Raw genomic sequence first — 26,898 nt, 5'->3', positions numbered from 1 at the left:
AGTTGGTACTAGTAACACCATTTAAACAATTCTTTACCTTAAGCAAATAGAATGTGACTATTCTGCTTTATGAAATGGTGAATTTGGGGCTAGGATGGCCACATCCCTATATAACATATACGGCAAGATAGACCCAATTTCAGGCGAGGATCTGAATTAGCTCCAGTTTCGTTTTCACAATTCACTTTAATGCAGTGAATTTTAAAGGCTCTTTAAAGCCCTTGACATTTTTTCTTTTTTAAAACTTAACTGTTTTGCCCGGCCGGGTGTGGCTTAGCGGTTGAGCATCAACCTAGGATCCAGGCGATCCAGGTTCGATTCCTGGGCACATGCCCGGGTTGCGGGCTCGATCCCCAGCAGGGGGTGTGCAGGAGGCAGCCGGTCAATGACTCTCTCATCATTGATGTTTCTCTCTCTCTCCCTCTCCTTTCCTCTCTGAAATCAATAAAGATATAATAAATAAATAAATAAAACTTAACTATCTTGAGGTAACAGGGGTTAATAACATTACGTAGATTTCAGGTGTATGTTCGGTTGTGTGCTTGCCACCCGAAGTCTAGCTCCCTTCCAGCCTTGACATTGTTCTCAGTTCTAACGTATCTCACTGTTCAAAGCAGGCTACATGGCAAAGGCTAAGGGGAGGCCTCACTGTGTAGAACCAGAACTTGACAATGGGAGCGTTGTAGAACTCGCAGATCTTCGTCCCAATGGGGATACTCCGTTGCTTTTTGTGTTCACTCTCCTCATCTCCCTTTCTCGAGCCAGCGTCTGCATTCGCGTCCTGGAAAACACAGCAGGCAGGTTGCTGAGTGGGAAACACAACACTCCCCAGCACAATAGTTAACAGACAGGCGCCTTTAAAAATAATTATAAAAATGTTCTCAATTATTGAAGTTTCTAAATTCAGGGTAAGGGGAGTCTGAATGATTTTGAGAATGAGAGCAAACCGATCCTTGTATAATCAAGGGTAAGACTGACCGGAGTCTCTTCTTCTTTGTCTTTGCCATCTTCGTTTTCTTTGGATGTTTGATAAGAGAAGTCATCATAGGTTCGAAATTCCAAAAACAAGATGGTGGGGGGCAGAAGAATCCCCATTATGACCTATGGTTGATGAGAAAAATGGATTTTTAAGCTATGTTGATTCTCAAAATTTTCTCAGTATAGGAAAAATTTTTAAGTGATAACCTTCAACATTACTCAATAACCTCACGGCCCTGGAACAGGTTTATCCCTGCTCCTGTGTTCTGTGGCTTATTTGGTTGGGTTCATATACAGTCAGGGATTGGCCCCATTGGCCAAGAATGGTGCAGGGGAGGTTCTTACACTGAGCTCACCGAAAGCTAGAAAAATGAATGGACAGAGCCCAAGCACACCAAAAGCTAGCAAGATAATTCGATTAAAAAAAAAGCCCTCCCCTCCCTATCCTTGTAAGAATAGGGGGCTTAAGCAGAAAGGGGGGGTTGTCCTTAGGATGGGAGCCACCATTCTCCCAGGTTGCTGCACCTGAATAAACCTCTTTTCTTTTGCACAAGTACCTGTCTCACAAGTTTGGCTTTCATTGTGGCAGGCAGCTGAATATGCATTTTGGTCACACATTGGCAGAATCGCAGAAAAGTATAAGAAGGTCCACCCAATTTTTTTGGGTGAACAGCAAGCAGCACTGTGTGGAATCCTGACTTATGAAGCAAAAGATCATATGTGAAGTTTCAAAGCAGGTAAATCTTTAGATTAAAATATAATAACAAAGTAAATAAAAATAAATAAATAACATACAAAATTACTTCTAGTGAAGTAGGCCGAAAATATTTTATCTAGAAATCACTTAGATGGGCCAACAAATGTGTTTTCCACTTAGATTGGAAAACAAATGTGACTTACAAAAGGAGGACTTCATTGGGCTCAGTCTAGATAGCAAAAGGATGCCCTAGCTCATAGAAAACCTTGTCATTTTTATCAAGGTGGCTGCCAAGCTCTGTAAGCCAGGCCCACTGATCAGGTCAGGCTCTGGCCTCAGACCACCTGGGTTCAGGTCCTGGACTCGCACCTTACCAAGTCACATACTAGGCAAGTCACTTAATCCCGAATTTTCAGGTTCTCCATCTGCAAGACAAGGGTTATCACAGCATCTCCCTCGTGGGGTTGTTCAGAGGCGTAAATGAAATAATCGACAGTAAGTGCTTAGCTCAGCCAAGTAGAGAATAAGGGCTCACAGGTGTCACTAGTCACTGTGTCATCCTTACCAGTCTGATAGCACGTCACACATACCTTTAGGCCGGGGCTCTTCCTCACTCGCAGCCTCCCCATCCACATGTCAGTCAGCAGCATCTGGCTGCAGGTGTGAGCGATGAAGTCTCGGTGTTTGGCCGCGACAGCCAGCTTGAGGCAGGTTGAGTTGCTCCAGTTTTTCAGCTCGTAGGTGAGCAGTTTCATGGCGATCTGTTCATCGTGCTTATAGGACTGGTCCAGCAGCTCAACAGCCAGCTGGCCAAAGTCTCTGGACAGAAGGAAATGGAATTGGGGCTGAAGCCACAGTGGCCACAGATTTTTTGTTAGAGAGACTTGGCCACAGAGACACGACAGAGCCACGGAAATCCTTAAAGCTCACGGGGTTTGTCCCCAGAAGGGAACAGCTGGGACTCTGTGCTCAGTCATGTTGGGGGATGGCTGCTTCATGCTGCAAATGGAGCTTTAGGTTGACCCCAAATTGCCCCTCAGGCCCCAGAAACACAGAGATGAGAAGACAAAGTCCCTTCCCTCATGTGTTCCCAGGACAGGGGTGTAGATTAGAAAGAACAACAAAGGCCCTGTGGGGTTGGAAATCAGAAGGGTGGCTACCCTTTGTGGAGGGGACAGGTGGACACTGAGAGGGGACACCACTAGGCTCCCAGGTGCAGGCAAGGTCCTGTGTCTTGATCTGGGTGCTGGTCATACTGGTGTGATCCATTTGAACCACAGTTTACCAGAGCAGAAACCACCAGCCCTGGGGAGGAAAATCTGACCTGTAATTGACTAATTGCTGGGGCTCAGTCAGGACAAGTCTGAGAGTTAAAAACTCCAGGGGGAGCCCTTGCTGTTGGCTCAGTTGGTTAGAGAGCCATCCCGTGCACCAAAAGGTGGAAGGTTCAATTCCCAGTCAGGGCACAAACCCAGGTTGCAGGTTCAATACCCACTCCCCCTGGTTGGGGCGTCTGAGAGGAAACTGATTAATGTTTCTCTCTCACATCAGCATTTCTCTCTCCCCCACCCCTCCAGAACCAATGAAAAACCTATCCTTGGTGAGGATTTTAAAAAATTGTGTTTCAATCGTTTGCATGAGAAACCAATGGACAAAACCAATGACCGTCCAGAAACACTTCTCTTAGGCAGAAGGAAAAATACCAACATGCTGAAGAAAGCGATTTATTAAAAAGCTTTCAATGTAACTGTTCCAAGTGAGAAATCCAGGTGCCACCCCTCCCCGCAAAGGGACTGGGACTCGGGACAGCAGTCTCTCCCCGTCCCTCTGTTCCCTCGGGACACTAACTTGGAGTTGTTGTCCAAGTCCTGGGAGATGTCGTCCACCAGCTCGCTCTCGGAGCACTCATGGGCCATGGACTTATAGAGCTTGCAGGCCACCAGGGCCTTGGCCATGCTCTCCTCGCCCCGCCGCCACAGGAAGACGGCCATCTTCTGGCGCTTCATGAGCACGGCCCACACCATCAGCTCGTGGAAGGGGTACCGGAAGCGGCTCACGGCCGGGTCGTCCATGGCGATGTCAATTTCCTCCTCTTTCTTCATCTTTTTCTTCTTCCCTTTGGCTGGGGGCTCATCATCCTGAGGGTAGAAAAGCATGTTTTCCACAGCTCTGCTGTAAAGGTGCCACGAAGCATTTTGGGGTGACCAGAATAAAGAGACTTCTCAGGGACATCTGCGGTTTCTACTCGGCGTGTTGATCCTTCTGAAAAGATGCTCCTGGTTATTACGCAGAGTAAACCATGGGAACAGGTGGAAAGGCTGCTACTGTTGGAAGAACTTGTACCCCTGGGGTGAGGGTGTCTTCCCAAAGCCTTTAAAAATCCTAGAAGCCCGGCTGGTGTGGCTCAGCGGTTGAACATCGACCTAGGATCCAGGAGATCGCAGTTCGATTCCGGGTCAGGGCACATGCCTGGGGTGCAGGCTCCTTGGTCCCCAGCAGGGGGCATGTGAGAGGCAGCCCATCAATGACTCATCATTGATGTTTCTCTCTCTCTCTCACTCTCTCTCTCTCTCTCTCCCTTCCTCTCTCTGAAATCAATAAAGACATGTATATTAAAAAAAAAAACAAAAAAAAAACCTAGGAGATACTGCAAAATTAAAACAATAGCAACAAAAACACACTTACATACAAAAAGTACCAGAGGAGAGAAAATCTACAGTTTCTTTCCTCGGGGAACTCTTCCAATAGCGTTTTTTAAAAAAATATGTCTTGCCCAGCCAAGTGTGGCTCAGCGGTTGAGCATCAACCTAGGATCCAGGTGATTGGGGTTCGATTCCTGGTCAGGGCACATGCCCAGGTTGCAGGCTCGATCCCCAGTCGGGGGCGTGCAGGAGGCAACCAATGGATGTGTCTCTCTCACACTGATGTGTTTTTTCCCCTCTCTCCCCCCCTCCCTCCCTTCCACTCTCTCTAAAAATCAATGGAAAAAATATCCTTGGGTAAGGATTACTGAAACTGTTAGATCCTGCTCCTGATTTAAATGTTTTTGTTATGATTTTCTAATTTGTCCCAGTAAAACTATATTTACGGTAACTTAGGGAATGTTGATCTACATAGGTTAAAAACTCACACTACAGAAACTTAAAAATACACTTAGCTTTATTTTCAAGAATTTATCAAAAAAAATAAAAAGCCATTAATGGCTCATAAAATGTAAAACAGAAGCCCTTCGAAACCTACCTTTCAATAACATAGAATATGGCCTGAGCCAGTGTTGCTCAGTGGTTAGAGCATCGGCCTGAGCACTGGAGGGTCCCGAGTTCAATTCCGTCCAAGAGCACATACCCCGGTTGCAGGCTCAATCCCCAGCCCCGGGAGGGTGCGTGAGGGAGGCAGCCAATCGATGTGTCTCTCTCACATTGATGGTTCTCTCCCTCTCTCCTTGGGTGAGAATTAAAGATAATATAATAATAATAATAATAATATAGAATACTATAAAGATATTAACTGTATGCAAATTCTCTTAAAGTAATTTAAAGATTGCTAGAGAGAAAATATAGCCAACAAGGGTTAATTCCCCTAAAATGCAAAGAACTGCCACAATTCAAAAAGAAGTAAGAGAAACCACCCAAGAAGACAACAGAAGACAGGAATAGGAACTATGAAGAGAGATCGCAGTGAGTCTCTAACTGCATGTCACTTAGAAATGAACTTGAAAAAAAAATAGTGACTATAGAAGCAAAGGGAGTAACGTAATCACCACGTTTGATCAGACAGGTAAGTCTAAGGATCGTAAATAGGGATTAATAATAAGTAAGTATAAGGATTGTACCCAACAAACTGAGCATACGCTTTTGTTTCCAACACACGTGAATCATTAACGAAAACCAGCCAGGCGTTAAACCCCAGTTCCTTTGGGATTTTCTATCTCGACGAATTCCAGGCATCAGAAATCACGTTAGTCTACATTCAAGGAGTAAAATTAGAAAATAACCACAGTGGGAGAATGACATAAAAGTCTTTACCTGGAAAAGTTAAAAGATGCTTATAAATAACTCTTGGATTAAAGAGGAAATTATAAATAAAAATAAAAGCAGCACCAAAAGGTTTCAGGTTTGATCCCTAGTCAGGGTGCACGTGGGAGGCAACTGATAGGTGTTTCTCTCTCTCCCTTCCTCTCTCACTCAAATCAATACACATATCCTCAGGTGAGAATTAAAAAATAATAATAGCCCACGGAGGTGTGGCTCAGCGGTTGAGCATCGACCTAGGATCCAGGAGATCAAGGTTCGATTCCCGGGCAGGGCACAGGCCCAGGGTGCAGGCTCCTCGATCCCCAGCAGGGGGCGAGCAGGAGGCAGCCGATCAATGACTCATCATTGATGTTTCTCTCCCTCTCCCTCTCCCTTCCTCTCTCTGAAATCAATAAAGATATATTAAATAGTAATAATTAATAATAATAAATAGAAGCAGCTATTCTTAAAATGGAAAACACTGAATTTCTTTCAGTGTTCTTTATGGTTTTTGTGTATGTAAGCCTCATTACTGTCTAGGTTTTACGGTTTAATCTTTGTCTGCTTTTGAAACCCTGGTTTCGCTAATTCCCTCAAATGAACTGGGAGCATCTAACTTTTTAAGACGTCTGTGATTACTTTATAGAATTTGACTGAATCGTCTAAGTCAACTTAATGTGCCTAGTGCAGTGAATTCATTCGTGGGAGACATTCGTTCAGTGTTTTGTTGAACAAGTTCAAAACCAAGATGCTACGTGTATTTGACCAAGACATCGTCAACCATTGAACACGAACCGACTTACTTCCATTCCCAGAAGCTTAAGCGCTTTAGGCTGCGTAAGGAAAGGGGAGAGAAAAAAATCAGTGCGAGGAGATCACTAACGTTAGTAGCACATTAGCAGGTTAACCATTAAGGACAACAGCCAAGGGTGGAAATGCTCTAATATGGAAACTCGGCTCCCTCCAGCCGAACTCAGGTGAGGAGAAGCGTGTGCAGGCACAGGGCCCTTACCCAGCAGGAGCCACAGACGTTCACTCACAGAAACACAGACCACGGGCTGTAAGCGTGGGGCAAGGGGGCTTCACGGCAGATCTGATGTCTGAGTTGGGCTTGTACTAAGCGAGGGATTTTGATCGAGGAGAAGAAGACATGGCCGGCACAGTCATGCAACTGGACTTCGGCTAAGGTCCACGGTTCCCCGTGACAGGGCGGAATGACCATGAGGCTATCAGAGCCTTAGATGCCACAACAGTGATCTTGGCTGTGATTCCTCGGGCGACTGGGAGCTTCCAAGCTGGAGGTACACTGGCCTGTCCCTGGCTTTGGAGGAGTAGGGTCCTTCCAGTGGTGGGACAAAGGGGGATAGAAACCAAGGAACCCAGAAGGATGGCCACTTGTGGACAAAGGACAGGGGGCAGATGCAGCCGACGGGCTGAGCGGCCTGACTTGCGCAGGATAAAGGCCTCCCACCCGAGTCCCTGCAGGAGGAAGGGCAGGTGGGCTTGGGGACGGGGGATGAGCTTGACTTAGAACAGGCGGAGTGATCGGAAAAGACAACAAGGAGCCACAGACCACGGCACACGGTCACTCAGTTCTACCCTCTTGGGTCCAAACAGGCTGTTGTAGAGGGTGCGGAAGCTCTTGCGGGTGTAGTTGCAGCGGTAGGCGCCGCCCATGAGGTACTCCAGCACCAGCCCGATGTCTATGAGGCTGATGTGGTAGTCCGGAGGCAGGTTGCCCTGGAAGAGAAGAGGCGGAGTCTCAGCAATGAGCAGCGTGGATGTCACCCATCGCGCCCCGCAGGCCTGAGCGGTCACTCCTGGCCACCCCTCGGGTGCCAGCGTCACAAAGGGCCATCAAACAATACTCAAGTCTGTTTCCACGGGACAGGGAGATGACAGGCTAAGCCACGCCCAGAGGATGGGTTGAATTTCCCAGGGAGCAGAGTGAGAAACCCAGGATGCTGGCAGGTCCAGGACTGGACTCAGACACCATGGCCTGCGGTGTGTGTGACCCCTGGGAATTCACCGCGCAGATGGTCTGAGCCTTTGTCAATGCAGATGGGCTGTGCTGAGAAGGTGCTTTGCCAGATGCTCGCAGGGCGAAAGCCAGCATCCAGGGCTGGAGTCCAGATTTCAGGCAGAAGGAGTGACCAGCGGGACAGGAAGGTGGCCCTGTGGGAGGCCATGGGAGCGGGGCTACCCCTGGGGCTGGGCTTCTCTCCTGACAGCTTCCCACGGTGCCCTGTGGTGGGGCCGTGATGGGCGAGCAGGCATGTGGACGTGGCCGGGCCCAGGGGTGCAGGTTCTTGGAAGGAGCTTGGAGCTCATGAGACTCTGGAGGGTTTAAGTGGGGTCCTGTGACCGGGGACAGTGGGAGGGAGGGGACTAGATGAGGGGCGAAGATACTGAAGCCATTTGGGTGAGAAATGGTCGGGTCTGAGCTTCGGGAGCTGTAGCTTTTGAATGTTGTCACTTCCCCGTCTAAGAACTCCGGGGAGTCAGTTCCTTATGCCGAAAAAGAGGGCATGGGTCCCTGCGGGTTCCCAGATCCGTGGATTCGGTTCTGATCCAGTGACTGTCTCCCGTTATGGGAACTAGGAATTTGTATGACACGTGACCGGATACCAAGGACTCCATCGTCTATTGTCTCATCTGAGTCAGTTTCTCCGAGCCTATGAACGCGTGCGCATTCCACACCTAGCATGCCAGGGACCGCCGTATTCTGGGAAAACGAATCACTCCTACATTAACCCATCCGACCCTTCAGCCTGAGGCCACGGGACTGAGGAAATACTGTGGCGAGAGAGCGAGCGGATGGGATCCTCCAAGAACACAGTGCTTGTCAGCACTTAGCAGCAGCATCTATTGCTTTCTGATGAGGGAACAGAGGGCCACGGACAACTGCTCCGATCCCCACAACGCACAGAGAGACACAGGCACGTCCCGCTGGCACTTGGGAAAGAGGCGGAGTGACAGGTCTTAATGCAGACACAGAACACTGCGCCGCGTGGACAGACGGCGGCCGGGTCCGCAGTAAGGTGGGCCCTCCCACGGCTGCTGCCCCGGCCTCGGTCACGGTGCCAACCCCCCATCGCTCATTCAGCACAAGCCCGTCATGTGTGAGGATGAACATAAAACTTAAAAAATGTTATTTTTTTTAGTGTAAGTAAACTCTTTTTACGAAGAGCGGGGTTCATTATTTCTTAGGCCGCCAACGAGATTGGTGCACGTTTTAGAAATTTAAAAACTGCTTTATAAAATGTCTTCTTGAGAAGTCCAGATCGCCAGCTAGAAAAACAGTCACAGGGACGTATACCACATAGGGAATATAGCCCGGCCGGGCGTGGCTCAGCGGTTGAGCGTCAACCTAGGATCCAGGTGATCGGGGTTCGATTCCCGGTCAGGGCACATGCCCGGTTGCGGGCCTGATCAATGACTCTCTCATCATTGATGTTTCTATCTCTCTCTGTCCCTCTCCTTTCCTCTCTCTGAAATCAATAAAGATATATTACAAAAACACACACACAAAAAAACACATAGGGAATATAGTCAATAATATCATAATAACTGTGTGTGGTGCCAGGTGGTGTTCACTCCGTATGATATATAAATGTCTAATAGCTGTTGTACACCTGAAACTAATATTGCACGCTACCTGTAATTGGAAAATGCATTTAAAAAATATGTTTTTGAGAAATGCCCACGGGTAGGGATATGAAACAGCAGACTGACCTTCTTCACGTCTCTGACCAGCAGATGAAGAGTGTTCGGTGGGCCCAGCCTCTGAAAGACAAGCCATCCAGCCGTGTTAACCGTGGTTTCCTCGGCCCCTCGGAGCAAAGTCCTTACCCTGCTCTACAGAACCGACAGATTGTGAGAGCTGGTCGGTGACCCGCTGTCGGCCTGTCTCTTTGACGCCAGGACTAGTCTTGGTTAGGAGCATCCGACGCGTTCGTGCATGTTCAATACGTTTCACTGAGTGTCTTTTCTTAGAGGGCATCTTCTGATGTTGCAGCCTCGTGCTCAAAAGGCACCAGGTTTTGGTGCCGAGGACATTCCTGCTATTTAAAATTTTAGGATGGGGCAAGGAAATGTAAATTCCCCCAAATTCCCATTGTTGGGCTCTAAGCCAAGAGGAGTTCATCCAAAGGCTTCCATTCCAGGCCCGGCTGGTGTGGCTCAGTGGTTAGAGTGTCGGCCTTCGCACCCACAGGCCAAGGCACGTGCCAGGGTTTCGGGCTCGATCCCTGGTTAGGGGATCTTATGTTCTCTCTCTCTTTCCCTCTCTGATAAATCAATTAAAAGGCGGCCCTCCCAGCTGAAACGACATTTCAATAATTCTGTGCTCTTTTACGTGCGATTCGCGCCGGTGATCGGTGCACCGGGCGGCTGCCTCCCCCGGGCGCCCCGTCCGGAGCACTCACCGTGTTGTAAAGCTCCTCCAGCCTCGGGATGGTGAGGAAGTGATGCATGTTGACTCCGTTTTCGATCAGGAGCTTCACAAAGTCCACACGGTCTAAGACTAAGGCGTCCAGCATGGCTTGTTCCAAAGCGTTCACCTGCAGGAGGGGAGGCGGGCGGGAGCACCTCGGGGAGCGCGTCCCAACCCCCAGGTCCCAGGGCTTTCAGAGCAGGGCCCTCTCTGCTCTTCCGTGAACACACACCCACCTCCCCTCCCCGTTCTCATCAGGTTGGCCTCTCGACGCCAGACCCACGGCGACCCGAGTTTGATAAAAGGAGAGAAATAAGTGACTCTCTCCCCTTTAAAGCGAATGGGAGACCATTCAGAATGACAGCCAAGCTGCCACCGCTGTCTCCAGTTTCCAGTTTTGTTTTTCATGAAAATACTTGATTATCTTTGTGTTTCTAAGACACACGAGGAAGAAAACCCACATCAGCTGCGGCTCTGTTCGAAATAAAAGCGCAATTAGTACTTGAACCTCCGAGCTCCCACCTCCGGGCGCAGTGTCAGCTGAGGTGGCAGACGGTGCTATTTTATACATTACTCACGTTTCTGTCCTGCAGAAACGATGGACCCCGCAGCCCGCGGTAAGGGGAAGGCTCGCTGGAGGGAGTTTGTTCCCTGTGCGGCCGCCGGGTGGGACTGAGCGGGCGGGCGGGCGCCGCGCCGCCAGGGACAGGGACAGGGACAGCGCAGTGACACGTCACCGCAGAGGCCTGGCGTCCCGTCTGGCCTGTGTCCTGTCACCCGGCGCTGTTACCTTCACCCCCACCCACCCTCAGGCTGCGTGTCCTGTTCAGTAATCACGGGCGTGTTTCCCACATTTTCACGCATCGAGCGTCCGCGCGTGTCTGCCAGGCAGAGAAACCTGCTGCTCAGCCCCATGACCCAGCCCCACTCTCAGCGGCTTTATCTCCCCGAAGCAGGAACGTTTACGTTTGCGACAACCTGGCAGCTGCCTCGAAGCGAAGGTGACACTGCCGTTCGGGACACTGACGCCGTCCCGTCAACGCTCCCCCGAGGCCTCCCAGGACTCAGGGCCCAGGGGGGCCGGAGCAGAGACACCCAGAAGTGCCCCTTCCCTTCGAGGAAGAGGGGGGTGGGCTCCACGGCCTCGATGATCCCCAGAAATGGGAGCGGAGGCTCCCCGCATACCCAGTTCAGCAGCTCGATCTTCCGGGGGTCGGTTTCTTCCTCTGCTTCCTCTCTCCCCTTCCCTTTCTTCTTGCCTCTTCCTTTCCCTCTGCCCCCCTTGGTGGTGGCCGTGGGTGGTTGCTTCTCCCTCTCCGTGGCCTTGCTGTCCGCCGGGGGGGCCAGGCTTCCCAGGGGCTGCAGTCCACGGCAAGCAGAATTGGGGGGAACGTTAGGGCTCGCAGTCCCAAGAGGACCTCACCGCTGCATGCATGCACACGTGCACCCATGTGCATACATATGCACATGTTAGCACACACATGCACTCATGCAAAAGTGAGTACATGTGCACATGCGCACACACACAGAGTTCTCTAGGCCACCAGGGTTTCACGGAAGAGTTTGAAAAACTAGTGGCTGGCCAGCCGGGCGTGGCTCAGCGGTTGAGCGTCGACCTGGGATCCAGGCGATCGGGGTTCGATTCCCGGTCAGGGCACATGCCCGGGTTGTGGGCTCGATCAATGACTCTCTCATCATTGATGTTTCTATCTCTCTCTCCCCCTCTCCTTTCCTCTCTCTGAAATCAATAAAGATACATTTAAAAAAAAAAATTTTAAAAAGAAAAACCAGTGCTCTCAATGCAATCATTATATTTAATTTCAATGAGCTCTTTTCATTCTTTTCTTTCAAAGGGTAAACAGCCACTCCACCAGCCACGCTGGAATATCTGGTGGTCGTTTCTCCAAGAGCGCTCGTTCGAGTGTGATCAGTGCTGGTGGCTCTTCCCCCCTCCTGGCTCTTTGAGGTTAAACAGCAACGTCTCCGAGTAACCCATTCGGATCATGGGCTGAATCATCGGAAACCCCGGCGCATCTCCCGGGACCGCGTCACAGGAGAGCACGCACAATGCGTCATCTGGACAGAGTCAGGATGAAGGGGATGGATTGGAAAACGCTCAGTCTCACCGGCCAGTGGGGCCCGAAGACAAAGATCTGGCTTCGTGCTATGTCCACGCGGTTCCAGGCCAGCGCAAGGCTCAGCTGGTCCGGGGCTGATGCATTCGTTCCTGGAAAGGCGAGAGAGGAGCCGATGTTCTCCGAGCCCCTCGGGTGCTGGGCGGTGAGCACAGGCTCCCAGGCCGCCCGCCCCCGCGGCTGGAACTAAGCCTTTGCTGCCTTTCCTCTTGCCCCGGAGTGACCGGCCACTCAGGCTCAAGGGCTGCCTGGCGACCTCCACGTGGTCTCCTTGGGACAGGAGGAACCCGGTGATTCCAGGACTCTTATCTGGAGCCCTGGGACCACCAGACACCTGCCAGGACAGGCCGACGGGGGCTGCCCCTCTCGGCTGGAGGAGCCGCCACAGAAAGACCAGCCCAGATGGCGACACCCTCTGGGCTGGTCGCAGTCTAGCCAAAGGCAGGCAGGAGGCATGTGTCCCCAAGCCGCCCTGTGAGTGGCCAGGTTGCAGCCTGTCATTGGGAGAGAGACGGGAAAATTGGGCAGGGCACCGCAGAACGCAGTGATTGCAAAAAAAAACCCAAAACACCGAAACCATTCGCGTTTACCCTCCAGGAGCTGAAACCCTCAGCGAACTGGTCGCAGACGGAAACTGGTTCGGACTTCAGCCCGTCACGTCCACGGGCACCTACAAAAGCTGGGGGCTCTGCCACCAACAGACCGTTCCCGGCAGGAGGAGACCATGACCAGTGCAGAGAGAACGGAGCCACCGTCTCCCGGGGCTCACCTTTCAGCAGGGCAGTTAAAATCGCCATCTCCATGTCCTGCTGCCCCTCCGCTCCCATCCGAAACACGGTGACCTGAAAACACGTTAACCGTGAAAAGGCCGAGTAAAGCAAACCCGGCAACAAGGGGGAGCACTGGGCGGTGGTGTTGTGTTTTTTTTTAAAAAGGACCACAGAGACCGACACGCACACCCGCCAGGGGTGCTGAGAGCAAAGCCATTTTTATACCCGGCGCCTCCGGTTCCCGGGGCGCTCGTCCCAACTCCGCACGCTTGCCTGGCCTCTCATTTCATGCCTGACTCCATCTGCTCGGGCAGAAGCTGCCCTCCAATATCTAAATTGCTCTGGGAGGTGACGAATCATTTCTGCTCAGGTCGGATATGCAAGCATGCCTCATTTTACTGTGTGCTGCAGGTACGGTGCTTACAGACGGAAGGCAATCAGCTAAAAGACTGCGACTGCCCGGCCGGGCGGGGCTCAGCGGTTGAGCGTCGACCTGGGATCCAGGCGATCGGGGTTTGATTCCCTGGTCAGGGCACATGCCCGGGTTGCGGGCTCGATCAATGACTCTCTCATCATTGATGTTTCTATCTCTCTCTCTCCCTCTCCCTTCCTTTCTCTGAAATCAATAAAGATATATTTAAAATAAAAATAATAAAAAAATAAAAGATTGCGACTTTGCAGGAGGCTCAGATAATGGTCAGCGTTTTTTAGCAATTAAGTATTTTTTCCATTGAGGCACATACATTGTTTTTTGGGGTGTAAACAGGACTTTTTTAATGCACTGGGGGGAAATTTGTGTGGCTCGCTTTATTGCAGTATTTGCTTTATTGCAGTGGCCTGAAACCCCACCCGCAGGATCTCTGAAGTGCGCCTGCATTTGTAGGAAATTTGTAGGTTTAGGATTTTCAGGGGGCTCCCTTAGGCGCGCGTCGAGGATGCCTTTTCCTTATAGGCACAATGGAGGAGGCAAGGAGCGGAAATCATTACAGATGTATCTCATTTTATTCCGCGTCACTCCGTTGCACTTCGCAGATGTTGCATTTTTTTACAAACTGAAGGAAAGACCCTCCACCGGCGAAACGACTGAGGCTCGCTTTACCGCGAGAGAGACTCGCTTTGCCGCGGTGGCCGGGGAACCGAACCCACAATATCTCCGCGCCATGCCTGTTCTGCATTTGGAAAGTGATGTGACAGACTTTCACCAGCTCACCTAAAAGGGTGGAATACGTCACTCCCGAGACCTCGAGACCCGATTAGCATCATGAACCTTAGAACTGGCGCGATGTCCCAATGCCTACGAAGGTCGGAAAGCCCCCGGGTCCCTCCCCTGCATGAGCACCTGCTGCTCCCATCACGCGGACGTAATAGCTGGGGCGGAGTGGATCTGAAACCCACCTCTTGGGAGAGGCTGAGCTGAAACGTGAACGACCCTGTCACGCACACCCGAGGACACCCCAGCATCTCTGCGGAGTGGGCCTGGGCGTAAGCCCGCGACACTTACGAGCTCTTTCTTCTTCATGCAGTCCATGATCATCGAAAACAGCTGGTGCGAATGCGTCTTGCTGTAATTAAACGTTTTCTGAATGGTGACCAGAAGCTGGTCCCTGAGGGACTCATTTATGATCCTGTTCAAAGGAAACAGCCAAAGAGACGGAAAACGGCCCAAGTCAAGTCTGACCCGTGAGTCAGTCCGACAGCTCCGCGTCCACCTGGGATCTCTGGTTGGAAACTTTGGCCCTGGAGGGGATCTCAGGACAGAAGGCAAGGAGGGACCAGGGTCTAAAACGGCGCTGACACTTGTCCTGAATCCCAGGCTTGCCGAGGCCTCATGGGGGAAAGTGAGGCTGCGAGAGGGTGTCCCCCAGGGCGACACCACGGTCCCGACGGCACCCGCTTATGGCGACCTTGGGAAACGGGCGAACCTTGTCAAGATTCCTTATTGAACGTTTTTAGATTGGACTAGGGTTTCCTTCTCCGCCTGACGGAAAGGCACTTAAACCCAGCCCTTGCCCGGCCGGGCGGGGCTCAGCGGTTGAGCGTCGACCTGGGATCCAGGCGATCGGGGTTCGATTCCCGGTCAGGGCACATGCCCAGGTTGTGGGCTCGATCAATGACTCTCCCATCATTGATGTTTCTATCTCTCTCTCTCCCTCTCCTTTCCTCTCTCTGAGATCAATAAAGATGTATTTAAAAAACAAAAAACAAAACCCCACCCTTTGTACCAGGTCAGAAACCCTACCTTCCTTCCTCACAGTATTTGTGTGCGAAGGACAGGATGTCCGAGGCGCGTCCACTTCCGTCGCAGACCACCACGGGCACCGGGGGCTCTTCTCGGAGGTATTCCAGGACTATGGAGAAGACGTTAGGGCCCCCTTCCACCACGAGGCCCACGACCGGCACGCCCTGGCCCAGCCCTGGAACACACACGACACTCGCCGTCAGGCCACGATCACCACCGGCCACTCCTCGCTTTCATTCCTGAGACCACAGCCCTTACAACTGGAGGGATGTTCCAGATGGTGTGAGGGTTCGTGCTTTCATTCAAACCCTGGATTGCGGCCTGATCGGGAAAAGCAGAGTCTTAAAATCGCGACCTTTCTGAATCACATGTGGTTAAGCGCCGTGTAGAACTCACCTGGCTTACGGGCTACTTCAAGGTGGGATGCGGGAGACACTGGAGGATTCCCTCCGCTAAAAAAACACCTCCCTTGGCTGCCCTGCCCCAGGGTCTGACATCCCCAAAGAAGGACGCAGGGAAAGGGGACCTGGGCCAGTGATAGGAGAGCCCAGTTCAATTCCTGGCCTCTCGAGTATTGGCCGTGTGACACTGGGCCAACGACCAAGCCCCCATGAGCCATAGAGGACCACCTGCCAATGGCGAGTCATCACCCTGCCTCCTTTAATATATATATATTTTTTAAATATATCTTTATTGATTTCAGAGAAAGGAAGGGAGAGGGAGAGAGAGAGAGACAGAAACATCAATGATGAGAGAGTCATTGATCGAGCCCGCAACCCGGGCATGCGCCCTGACCGGGAATCGAACCCCGATCGCCCGGATCCCAGGTGGACGCTCAACCGCTGAGCCACGCCGGCCGGGCTCAAAAAAAGATTTTCTAAATACATGAACTGAGGCCATTCTGAGCAGATCATTAAAGTAGATTTCTGTTGTCTTTTCCATTAAAATTTTTTTTTTCATTCTTGGAGCAGCCAAAGTGAGACGTTGAAAACTTTCTCTTGAAAAAGCTGAATTCTAACAAATATTTTAATTGTTGGAACATTGTTTTCTAAAAAAGCTAAAGTGATTTCAGTTTTCCTTGAAACGGGGGGGCGGAGGAGGAGGCCGGGAGGAGAGAGCTCACTATCCTACTATCTTATAAGGACTACAGGATTTTTGGAATGAAAATAACTGGATGAATCTCTTGAAAAACACTAGCATCGCAGCCGGCAAGGCAGCGAGAAGCTGGCACTGAGAATCCTGGTTTCTCTTCCTCCTTCTCCGGCTGACTCACTATGCAAAGTGACTTAATTTCTTTTGACCAACGCTTAGAGCATCATCTCAGTTAAGTTCAGTTCCACAAACGTGCATTGGGGGAGGGGTCTGCTTGGGCACCAGGCCCCACCTAAGAGAAACTGGAAAAATGGACCCAGGTGACAGGGGCCCTGCCTCTGAGGTTCCCAAGCCAGGCTTGGTGTTTCAGACCTGCAGGAATACGGCGGCCCAGTCCCCTTCGTGGGACTGATTCTTCATGATTTAGGCTGGGCCCCCCCGAAGCTCCGCGCTGTGAGGGGTGACAACTGAGCACCCCTTTGCGCTCCCTGCCCCACTCAGAGCCCCGGGCAAAGGATGACAAAGGGAAGCCCAGCAGTCACGTGGGCAGGGGAAGCTGGGCAGCCTACCACGTACACGGCCAGGAACATAAAAATGCGTGAGAACAAGACACTTAGCCGCCAGCCAGTTCATCGAAGGGGATCGGACTCTCGGAGACCCACAGCTTCTCATCGCAGGCCGTCTCCGCTCGAACCACTGTGCCGCCTCGACGTTCCTTGAATCACGCTCCACAACGATCGGTTTTCAGGTTTCCTTTCACAAAAATCCTACCAGCCACGGTAGAAACCAAACGCCCTCTCACGTCGCTTTGTTGACAATTGTTTGACAGTAAGAGCTGCTGGGGTCTGAACATATTCCGGGAGGTGAGGCCAGTTCCTGTCGTTCTAACAGGCGGTTATCACCGTTTCATCTGGGGGAGATTCACTCCTTTCTCTCCAGCGGGAACCCCGAGTTCTTCCCAAGGGATGCGCCGCCTGGACCAGCCTGGGCGGTGGCCTCTCCAAGGGGTTCCCCCCCTCAACCTGGCCCGTCTTGGTCTGGGCGAGAGACCAGAGCTAAAGATACTCAATGTAATGACCACGTAACACTCAATTCATAGGGGAAATCAAACGAAGTCTTTGAGGAACGGTTTTTGTTCGAATGTTAAAAAAATGACTATGGCCCGGCCGGCCGTGGCTCAGCAGTTGAGCGTCGACTTGGGATCCAGGCAATCGGGGTTCGAATCCTGGTCAGGGCACAGGCCCGGGTTGCGGGCTCGATCAGTGACTCTCTCATCATTGATGTTTCTGTCTCTCTCTCTCCCTCTCTGAAATCAATAAAGATATATTTTTAAAAAATAAAATAAAATAAATGACTATGGTAATTCCAGGGAGCAAGAACCACTGGACCGTGTGGTGGGCAGTGCTGTCACCATGACAACTGCTGCGCGGCTGTTTCTCCTGGCAACCCTCCTTGTGGCCCTGGGGCAAAGCCTCATGATGGGGCTCAGTGAGTGCGCTTTGTAGGTGGCTACGGAAAGGGTCAAGGCGAGGCATCTTCCACGGAGCTAAAGGAATCCAGGCCAGGGCTCTCCACCCCCGGGGCAGTCGCCTCCCGGCGCCGTGTCGGTGGCCTTGGCCCAGAACTTACTGGTGTTGATCTTCTGCAGGGAGATGTGCTTTTCCAGCTGCCGCCGGAGCTTCACCTCAGCGCCGTACTTGCCCAGGGTGCCGTTGTCGGCCAGGATGAAGTGGGTGTGGGAATTGTTGAGCACAGACAGCTTACTGAGGGGGTTGGACATGGTCTGGTACACTCTGGTCACCTGGGAAAAGGCACAGCCCTTAGATGGCAACCCCGGCAGGTAGGTGCATACGGGCAGCAACTGCTCCGTCGGGTTGTGCGTTTCGACCTGCGGTCACTTTCTTACCCTTTCTAATGAAGGGCTTTCTTTTGCAAATTTTTATATTAAATTAGAAAAGAATAGGTTATTTTAGATAATGCCAACCGAGCCTGGGCATTGATCGCAGAGAAATGAAAACTTATGTTAAGCCCTGGCCAGTGTGGCTCCCACGCACCGGGAGGTCGCCGGTTCGATTCCCATCAGGGCACATGCCCCGCTTTCCAGCTCACTCCCCAGTAGGGGGCGCGCAGGAGGCATTCTATCGATGTTTCACTTTCACATCAATGTTTCTCTCTTCCTCGCTCTCTAAAAATCATTAAAAAATCTTAAAAAGAAAACTTATGTTAACACGAAATCCCATGCATAAACGTTTACAGCAGATTTATTTGTAACAGCCAACAGGAAGCCACCCAGATGCGCTCCATCAGGTCAGCGGTTCAACAGATGGTGGCTCACCCACGCCAGGGAATATTACTCAGCCATGAAAAGGACCAGGCTGCTGGTCCACAAACAACTGGCTCTCCAGAGCATTACTGTGGAGTGAAAGCCAGTACTCAGAGGCTACGTACTGTGTGGTCCCATCTGAAAACGTTCTCGAAATGATAAAATTATAGACGAGGGCAGATCAGTGGTTACCAGGGGGTGGTAGGGAATTAGACGTGATGTCCAAGGGCAACATGGGGGAGGTCCAAGGGGTGATGCAACCAGGACGCCGTATCTTGACTGTTTCAATGTCAAGATCCAGGTTGTGATATCGGGCCATAGTTTTGCAAGATGTCGCCATCTCGGGGAGGGGAAAGGGTTCACTGGACCTCTCTTTCTTATTTCTTACAACTGTGGGCGAATCTACAATTATCTCAAAATAAAGACTTTGATTTTTAAAAGTGCCAGTGTCCGGGAGAAGACACTTACGTCCTTCCCAATCAGGTCTTCCTTATTTTCCACGATGCCCCAGGGAGCGATGCCGATAGCACAGACCCGGCCTCTGGACTTGGAGGAGTGGTCTCTCAAGGCATCGCCGACATGGGTGATGACACCTGTGAGCAGCCATGAGTCACATTTTAGACTGTTACCCTCCCATCATATCCCTATTTGTGAACTGTAGGGACCCCGTCTCTGAGTCACTCTATTCCCTAGGGAACAGGGGGGAGCTGTAACGATCTTCATCGTTAGGAGAAAGTACGCCAGAAGTCTGAGCTCGTAATAGCTAGTCATCCTGCAGGGGCTCTCAAAAAGGTAAGCGGAAAACAAAAAGCAAACCGACCACGAAGAGATTTCCTTCACAGGTTCCCAAGGGTGGAAATCGCCGGGGTCTCTTTGGCTGTTCCTGGTGGCTTTCAGCTAAAGCTGACAGCTAGCCCTGGCCGGTGTGGCTCAGTGGTTAGAGCGTCGGCCCACGGACGGAAGGGTCCCGGGTTTGATTCCAGCCAAGGGCCATGTACCTCGGTTGTAGGCTCGGTTCCCGGCTCTGGTCAGAGAGAGTGCGGGAGGCAACCAATCCATGTGTTTCTCTCACATCAATGTTTCTCTCTCTCTCTCCTCTCCCTCCCTTCCACTCTTTCTGAAAAGCAATGGAAAAAATATCCTCGGGTGAGGATTTTAAACAAACAAAAGTTACCAGCCAGACGCCTGGCATGCTCCTCAACCTCTCTGTGCCTCGGTTTCCTCTCCCCTAAGCTGGAGAAAGGCTTGTAGAGAGCCTCATTGAAAACAAGGCCTGGACGGGGCCTTGAGAGAGAAACATTGATGTGAGAGAGACACATGGATTGGTTGCCTCCTGCACTCTCTCTGACCAGAGCTGGGAACCGAGCCTACAACCGGGGTACATGGCCCTTGGCTGGAATCAAACCCGGGACCCTTCGGTCCACGGGCCGACGCTCTAACCACGTAGAGTGGGTGTCCGATGCGCTGATCACGATCACAGTCACACGAAAATAGAAAGCAAGCTACACAGGGATGCAATATATTTTGTTTTGGTTTCGAAAGCGAGAGGCGCTGCTCTTACCGGTGCTGATGCCTCCAGTGAAGATCCAGGCGCTCGTGGTCATGGCGGCCTTGATCAGGCCTTTCCCAAAGACCTGCTTCAGCTTGGGCTGCATCTCAAAGTTCTGGAGGCCTCCATGCACAGATATGAGGAGCTTGGGGAGCTCCAGCTGCCAGTCTTTCACCATGAGATGCAGCAGCGAATCCGGCTTAGTGTCATAGGACACACGAATATACTACAAGAGAGTGTGGGATGCCGGGCGTCATGTTACAGGGGAACGGGGCTATAGCTCCTGTCCAGGCAGGAGCTGTCTGGCTTTCTCCCCCTCAGGGTCTGCGGCCTCTACATGAGCCTGTGGCCAAGGGACAGAAGGAAGCTTTGGGAAGGTTGCCAGATTTAGCAAGTAAACTACAGGATGCCCAGTTCAATTTGAATTTTATATGAACAACCAAAAAATGTTTTAGGATCAGCATGCCTCATACAAGATTTGGAACAAACATACTCATACTAAAAAAAAGTATCCGTTGTCGATCTCAGATTCGGCTATAACTGGTGTCTGTATTTTGCCTGGCAACCCTAACCTTGAAGGATTCGACTCCAAAGCTGGCTCAGCTAGAACCGGGGCCCTAGAGGGTGGACAGGATGTTGCTGAGGGAGTGGCCCACTGGCCGCACTAAGCGAGTGATGGGAAGGGGATCATGGGCCAACCTTCGGACTCGACCTTCCCCCCAAGGTCAAGAAGAGGTTAACGGCGTTGGCCCCGATGAACGCTTCTTTGTGTCCATGCCAGTGTGTCGGGTGCCATTCCGGAGCCCCTATGCTGTGGTATTTGGAACACACTGAACTGTACTTGAACAAGAATGTCGGGCCAACGAAATAAAATGAAATCGTGAAAATGGCCCGACTGGGCACGTGGGAGCGTTACTCAGAGTTAGCTGAAAGGGATCACAGCGTTAGGCCTCCCCTCTCTGGCTGGCTCATCAGAGAGGCAGAGGCCCCCCCCACCCTGTTCACATGCAAATGGGAAAGTTCTCGGTCTTCTTGGCCAACTGAATGCAGGCCAGGGAGGCTGTGGACAGACTTCAGAGGGAAATACTTCCAGACACTCCTAACCCATTTCAGGAGGGTTGAAGGTCCACAGTTATGAAACAAAACAAAACAAAACAAAACCCAGACAACCCCGAAAGCAAATAACGTAATTTCCTCTTGTCCCTGGAGACGGGATGATGAATACGTTTGCAGGGCTGGGCTAAAGCGTGATCGGTGGATTCACAACTCTGGTGCGGATTTAAGGGACGCTATCTGTCCTTTATAATTGCGCCCAGTCTCTAAATCTCACGGCTAAGCCATGGCCAGGTAGCTCAGTTAGTTAGAGCATCGCCCCCTAGGCCAAGGTTGTGGGTTCGATCCCTGGTCAGGGTGCATAAAACAATCAACCAGTGATGCATAAATAAGTGGAACAAAAGCCCTGGCCAGTGTGGCTCAGTCGGTTGGAGCATTGCCCTGGACACCAAATGAGGGTTCGATTCCAGGTCAGGGCACATACCTAAGTTGTGGGTTCGGTCCCTGGTCGGGGAGTGTGCAGGAGGCAACCAATTGATGTTTCACTCTCACATTGCTGTTTCTCTCTCCCTTTCCCTCAAATAAATAAACAAATGAATACATATTTTTAAAATCTCATGGCTAAAATGCTGAGCATGCAAATAGATCTCTTGTCTTTGCCATGAAATATCTAGGAAAATGGAGCCACGCCCCTGAAAGAAGACCCAGGTGCCTAAGGGTGGGGGTCTGGGAGGCTGGGCCTCCGACAGGGGCCGTGGGCTCAGTGACAGCCCTGCCTTAGGTCTGTCTTACCATGGCTTTATTGCAGTATCCGCCTCCCTGGAACTCGAGAGTCCCGTAGGAATCTGTTGGGTAGCTCTGAGTGTGTTTGCCAACAGACCATTTCTCGGGCTGAGTCTCTGGCTCTTGGTTTTCCTCCCCGTTTTTGGCCGATGTCACACTGGGCAGAGGGGGAATGTGCTGGTTGGTGAGCTGGCCACAGCAACACCTGAAAACAAAGGCAAGACAAAGTCTTTCACAATTTTCCCCTTAACATGGGAGGAGCACCCGAACAGGGCAGGCTAACACCTTGCTTATCCAGCTTTATTGGGGCAGAAATGCCTCTTTATGATGGCCTTTTCCAGATAATCAATGCGTGTCTGTTTCCAGTCTATTGTAAGCCCATTGGATGGTCACCCTTCCTTACTGGAGAAACTTTTTTATTGGGGTGACACTGGTTAATAAAATTGTACAGGTTTCAGGTGTACGATTCTATGATACATCATCTGTATATTGTGTGTTCACCACCCCAAGTCTTACTGGACATATTTTAACCCTTTCCGATGTCTTGACCGTGTCAATATGGGCACCAATTACTGAACATTCTGTGACAAACTACAATCCCTTCCAGGATTTTTTAGTGTCACTGAATTTTTCTGTTGCCTCATAAAACATTTCTCTGCACAAGCAACGTTGAAAGTGTATTTATTTTGCCGCTCATGATTTTGGTGTCAGATCTAAGACTCCTTGGCCACGTGCAAGGCCGTGAAGATTTACTCCTATGTTTTCACCTAAGAGTTTTATAGTTGTAGCTCTTACACTTAGGTCTTGGATCCACTCTGAGTTCACTGTTATACATGGTGTGAGGTAGGGGTCTAATCCATTCTTTGACCTCCACTTGTTTCAGCTCTACTTGATGAAGAGACGGTTCTTTCCCCACTGGTTTTGGCAACCTTGCTGAAAAAACCATTGGCCCTAGATGTATGGGTTTAGTTCTGGACCCTCAGTTTTATTTCATTGGCCTGTATGTCTATCAAGTTACATCTAGTTCACTTCCCCCACTCAGATCTTCCCTGTGATGGAAGTTCCTTTGCATCCAAATAACATGAAACCCTAACCGAGCTCCCCTGGACACATGTCTAAAGCCCTCTAAGATGAGCTCGGCCAGCGTGGCTCAGCGGTTGAGCATTAACCCAGGAACCAGGAGATCTCGGTTCGATTCCCAATCAGGGCGCATGCCCGGGTTGTGGGCTTGATCCCCAGTTGCGGGCTTGCAGGAGGCAGCCGATCCATGACTCTCTCATCACTGTTTTTATATCTCTCTTCTTCTCCCTTCCTCTCTCTGCCAATAAAAACTTATTTAAAAAAAAAGACTAAGAGAAACTCTGTGGGGCTACCTGGGTGTGACAGTTCACATTAGGGTGAGAGGCGGATTGTAGCTCTTTCTCGAGCCTATTTGCATCTTAACCTGGGAACTTAATAGTCCAAGTGACTCCCTGGCCAATGACTCCTGTGGGGAGTAGATTCTGGCCGTCCTTCCCGGCTCCTGTTCGCCCTCCCACAGACACTAGGGAATAGTTGCTGGCAACCGGTAGACAAGCACGGGACTGGATAACGACTTAATCACGGCTTCCCGTTTACCTGTTGGGGTCTTTAGTGCTGGGAATGATGAAGCTACATTCCCGTTTGCAGAAGGTTTTCTCTATCCAAGCTTTCTGTCCCTGGAAGAGAAAGAGGTGGAAATTAGACCCAGGTCTATCCCAAGCCATTATCAGAGTTTACCCTTTTACTTTTGTAAAATTCACATGCCATGTGCAGGAAGTCTGCCCAGAACATCTGAGTAGACCCCCCCTATCCGCCTGGGCAGCTGTGCTGACCTAGGGCTGCCTCGTGTCCACGGATGCCACCCCCTTGGAGGGTGGCGGCGACAACCCATTGTCACAGAGACCCTCCCCAACAGGTGGTGGCAAGGACCGATGCCGCTTTTCTTGTTTCTCAGAGAGCCCCGGCCCCAGTCTCAGCCCTGCAGAGACGCTCCGAGCCAGGTTTCCATTCTCCTGGAAGAACCTGTGAGCCCCACCCAAGCCGAGCCTTTCTGGGGAGACCTCAGGGTCAGCTGGTCACTCGGCTTCTTTTTGAATAAGAGGAATGACTATAATTCAGAACCTTCCCCGGGGGCCTTCAAAAAGCGACACCACACACTCTCTCTCCCCCCCTCTCTCCTCCCACAAAACCCGCCACGGCCTGTTCAGTTCTCTGCTATATCCCCAGTGTCTCTCGGGAGCCTGGCAGTAATGACTCCATGGAGGAATAAATGGCCTGAATGGTGCATGGCCAAGGCTGCTCAGCTCTAATCGACCCTGCCTATGACAGCCTGTCCCTCGGAGGTCACCCAGGGGGCGGAGGGGCCGGAGAGGTGGGTGGGGCACCCTCTATGGGGACTTTGGGCCACAGTGACTGGTGAGCCAGGGACACCTTGAGTTTACGAAGAGAGACAAAGGGGCGCGGCCGGGCGTGGCTCAGCGGCTGAGCGTCGACCTGGGATCCAGGCGATCGGGGTTCGATTCCCGGTCAGGGCACAGGCCCAGGTTGCGGGCTCGATCAATGACTCTCTCGTCATTGATGTTTCTATCTCTCTCTCCCTCTCCTTTCCTCTCTCTGAAATCAATAAAGATAAAAAAAAAAAAGAGAGAGAGACAAAGGGGAGGCAGGCAGAGGAACGGGGTCTGGTTTGGGCAGAGATGTTGGAGGCGTGCACCAGCCTGAGGGAGATGAAGGGGGGCGCAGACTGGAGGCGTTTGGGGTGGGTGGAGGCGCAGGCCATGGACCAATGAGAACAAGGGAAATGGAGAAACCCAGTAACGACCCCTGGGTTTCTGGCAGGCGGAACGGAGTGGCTGGTGGTGCAATTTATGGAGGTGGGGCAGCTCGGGACCAGGTTTGGGGGGGAAATCGAGCGCTCTGCTCTGGGTGTCGGGCTCCAGGGGCCTGTTGGATATACAGGTGCACAGGGGCCTCTCACAGCTAGTGGCACGAGTTTGGATCTCAGTGTGCGGGTGACATCTAACGTCATGGGAGTCCCTGGGGCTGCTGATGAGAGATCACAGACAGAAAAGAGAAAGGCGACCGGGAGCCGAGCCCTGAGGAAAGGCCAGGGGTCTGGGGGGCAGACGCAGAGGGAGGTTGCAGGAGCCTCCACGGCCCCTTTGCCAAGGACCACGTGCCCATGAGGGGCCGCGCCAGGTTGTAGGGGAAGTCAGGGGGCACTGGGCTCGAAAGGATGGGTACTGAGGCCGCCAGAGCTTTTCTTTTGTAAAGAAAGGAATAAAAGCAGCATCTGCTACAAGCATGACTGGCTAGTTAACCTCTGTGCAGTCGGGCGGCGGTCACCCCCATGCTCACTGTCCTCCATCCTCTGGGCTTTTATGTAGATTCAGAGGGAAGGGCCGGAGGAAGTGGAGATGGCAGCCTCGGGCCCGGGAGAGGTGTCCTGTGACGGGCAGCCGGGCTGTGGTCACGAGGAGTCGGGAGGACTTGCGGTTCTGGGCCAGGTCCACGAGGGCGGCGATGACCCTGCAGTGAGGGGTGCGGGTGGGAGGAGGCTGGGCAGGGCTGGGCGTCTGGGGAGAAGAAGGGGGGGCGGGGCTCTGGGCAGCCTCAGAAGTGGCTTCTGAACCTAGGGACTGGCTGATGGCCGGGCGAGTCTCTGTTTACTTGGTGGCTTTGTTTCTTGGGCCAAAATTAACAGCGCACCCCGCAGTGAAATGACTGTGGGCCCGTTTAGCCACGAGAAACCGCCGGTCGTATGCATCTATTTCGAGCGGACGCCCCACACGGCCATCCCACGCCGCATGTGGCCCACACGGGGACTCGGTCTGACCCCTTGTATGGAGAATCGCTGCCGTTGCCCACGGAGAGGGAGGGTTACAGGGGGAGGACCGCGACGTCCGGCCTCTCTGGGCTGCCCCGGGGAGGGCTGAGGTCCCCACACGCCTGGACCTGCCCTCCCCCGTGTGCTGCAGTCACCTGAGGGCCGGGCAGCACCCGCGAGCCCGCAAACCCCAAGCGCTGCACAGGCCACCCGCCCCCACACGCACAGAGGGGTACAGGGCACAGGTCCTCCTCCACCCGCCCTCCTCCACCCGCCCTCCACCACCTAGGAGGCCCCGGCCTGTCCACAGGCCATTTCTGGAGGGTGGCAGAGATGCCCTTCCCCGGCCAGACGCTGGGGCCCCAGGCCGAGGACGACAGTTATAACAATATCATACCTTTTTTTCTACACTTGTAGAAAGGAAGTTGTGATGGACTGAAGGTCTGTGTCCCCCCAAATCCGTATGTTGAAACCCTAATGCCCAAGGTGAGGGTGTTAGGACATGGGGACCTTGCGAGGTGCTTAGGTCAAGAGGGTGCAGCCCTCACGACTGGGTCCCTCATAGAAGGGACCTGAGGCAGCTCCGTGTGAGGCCACGGCAGGAAGCTGGCCGCCTACGAGCCAGGAGGCTGCCGTCACCAGGCACGGAGCTCGCCAGCTCCTTGAGCTCGGACTTCCAGCCTCCAGAACAGCGAGGAATAAACGTGTGTTGTTTCTAAGCCACCCAGCCTACGCTGCTCTGTTCTAGCAGCCTGAGTGGACGAGGACCAAAGTCCCGTCGGAACCTGGCTCGTGCATTTCATCACAGCTGCCTGGGTTTTGTTCTGCCCATGTGCTCACAGGCCCGTTTGTCCTGCGGATGGTCATCCTCGATCCCGTCAAATCCCATAAGATAACGTCTTAATTCAAGGTGGTACCGGCCAGATGCCACGACACTGCCCACACCCGGGGCCGGCGGGGACGGCCTCCCTGACCTCTGAGTGA

General features: G+C 52.1%; 1 protein-coding gene across 1 annotated transcript in view; it reads right to left on the bottom strand.

Moving 5' to 3' along the window:
• TRPM1 (transient receptor potential cation channel subfamily M member 1) overlaps nt 1-26,898 on the bottom strand; it is a 61,160-nt gene that overhangs the window by 23,883 nt on the left and 10,379 nt on the right. The window contains exons 2-19 of the mRNA XM_016200245.2: nt 23,685-23,764; nt 22,077-22,272; nt 20,244-20,457; nt 19,151-19,275; nt 17,989-18,160; nt 15,268-15,442; nt 14,530-14,653; nt 13,028-13,100; nt 12,250-12,350; nt 11,309-11,482; nt 10,116-10,250; nt 9,424-9,474; nt 7,288-7,428; nt 6,492-6,521; nt 3,524-3,813; nt 2,266-2,494; nt 979-1,101; nt 650-781 (exon numbers count right to left, since the gene is read on the bottom strand). Coding sequence (XP_016055731.2) covers nt 650-781; nt 979-1,101; nt 2,266-2,494; nt 3,524-3,813; nt 6,492-6,521; nt 7,288-7,428; nt 9,424-9,474; nt 10,116-10,250; nt 11,309-11,482; nt 12,250-12,350; nt 13,028-13,100; nt 14,530-14,653; nt 15,268-15,442; nt 17,989-18,160; nt 19,151-19,275; nt 20,244-20,457; nt 22,077-22,272; nt 23,685-23,764 — 2,565 coding nt within the window. The remainder of the gene's footprint in view (nt 1-649; nt 782-978; nt 1,102-2,265; nt 2,495-3,523; nt 3,814-6,491; nt 6,522-7,287; nt 7,429-9,423; nt 9,475-10,115; nt 10,251-11,308; nt 11,483-12,249; nt 12,351-13,027; nt 13,101-14,529; nt 14,654-15,267; nt 15,443-17,988; nt 18,161-19,150; nt 19,276-20,243; nt 20,458-22,076; nt 22,273-23,684; nt 23,765-26,898) is intronic.

Source organism: Miniopterus natalensis, chromosome 22, assembly GCF_054644295.1.
Source record: "Miniopterus natalensis isolate mMinNat1 chromosome 22, mMinNat1.hap1, whole genome shotgun sequence".
In the NCBI taxonomy this organism is placed as follows: Eukaryota; Metazoa; Chordata; class Mammalia; order Chiroptera; family Miniopteridae; genus Miniopterus; species Miniopterus natalensis.
This window is presented reverse-complemented; position numbering and strand designations above follow the sequence as displayed.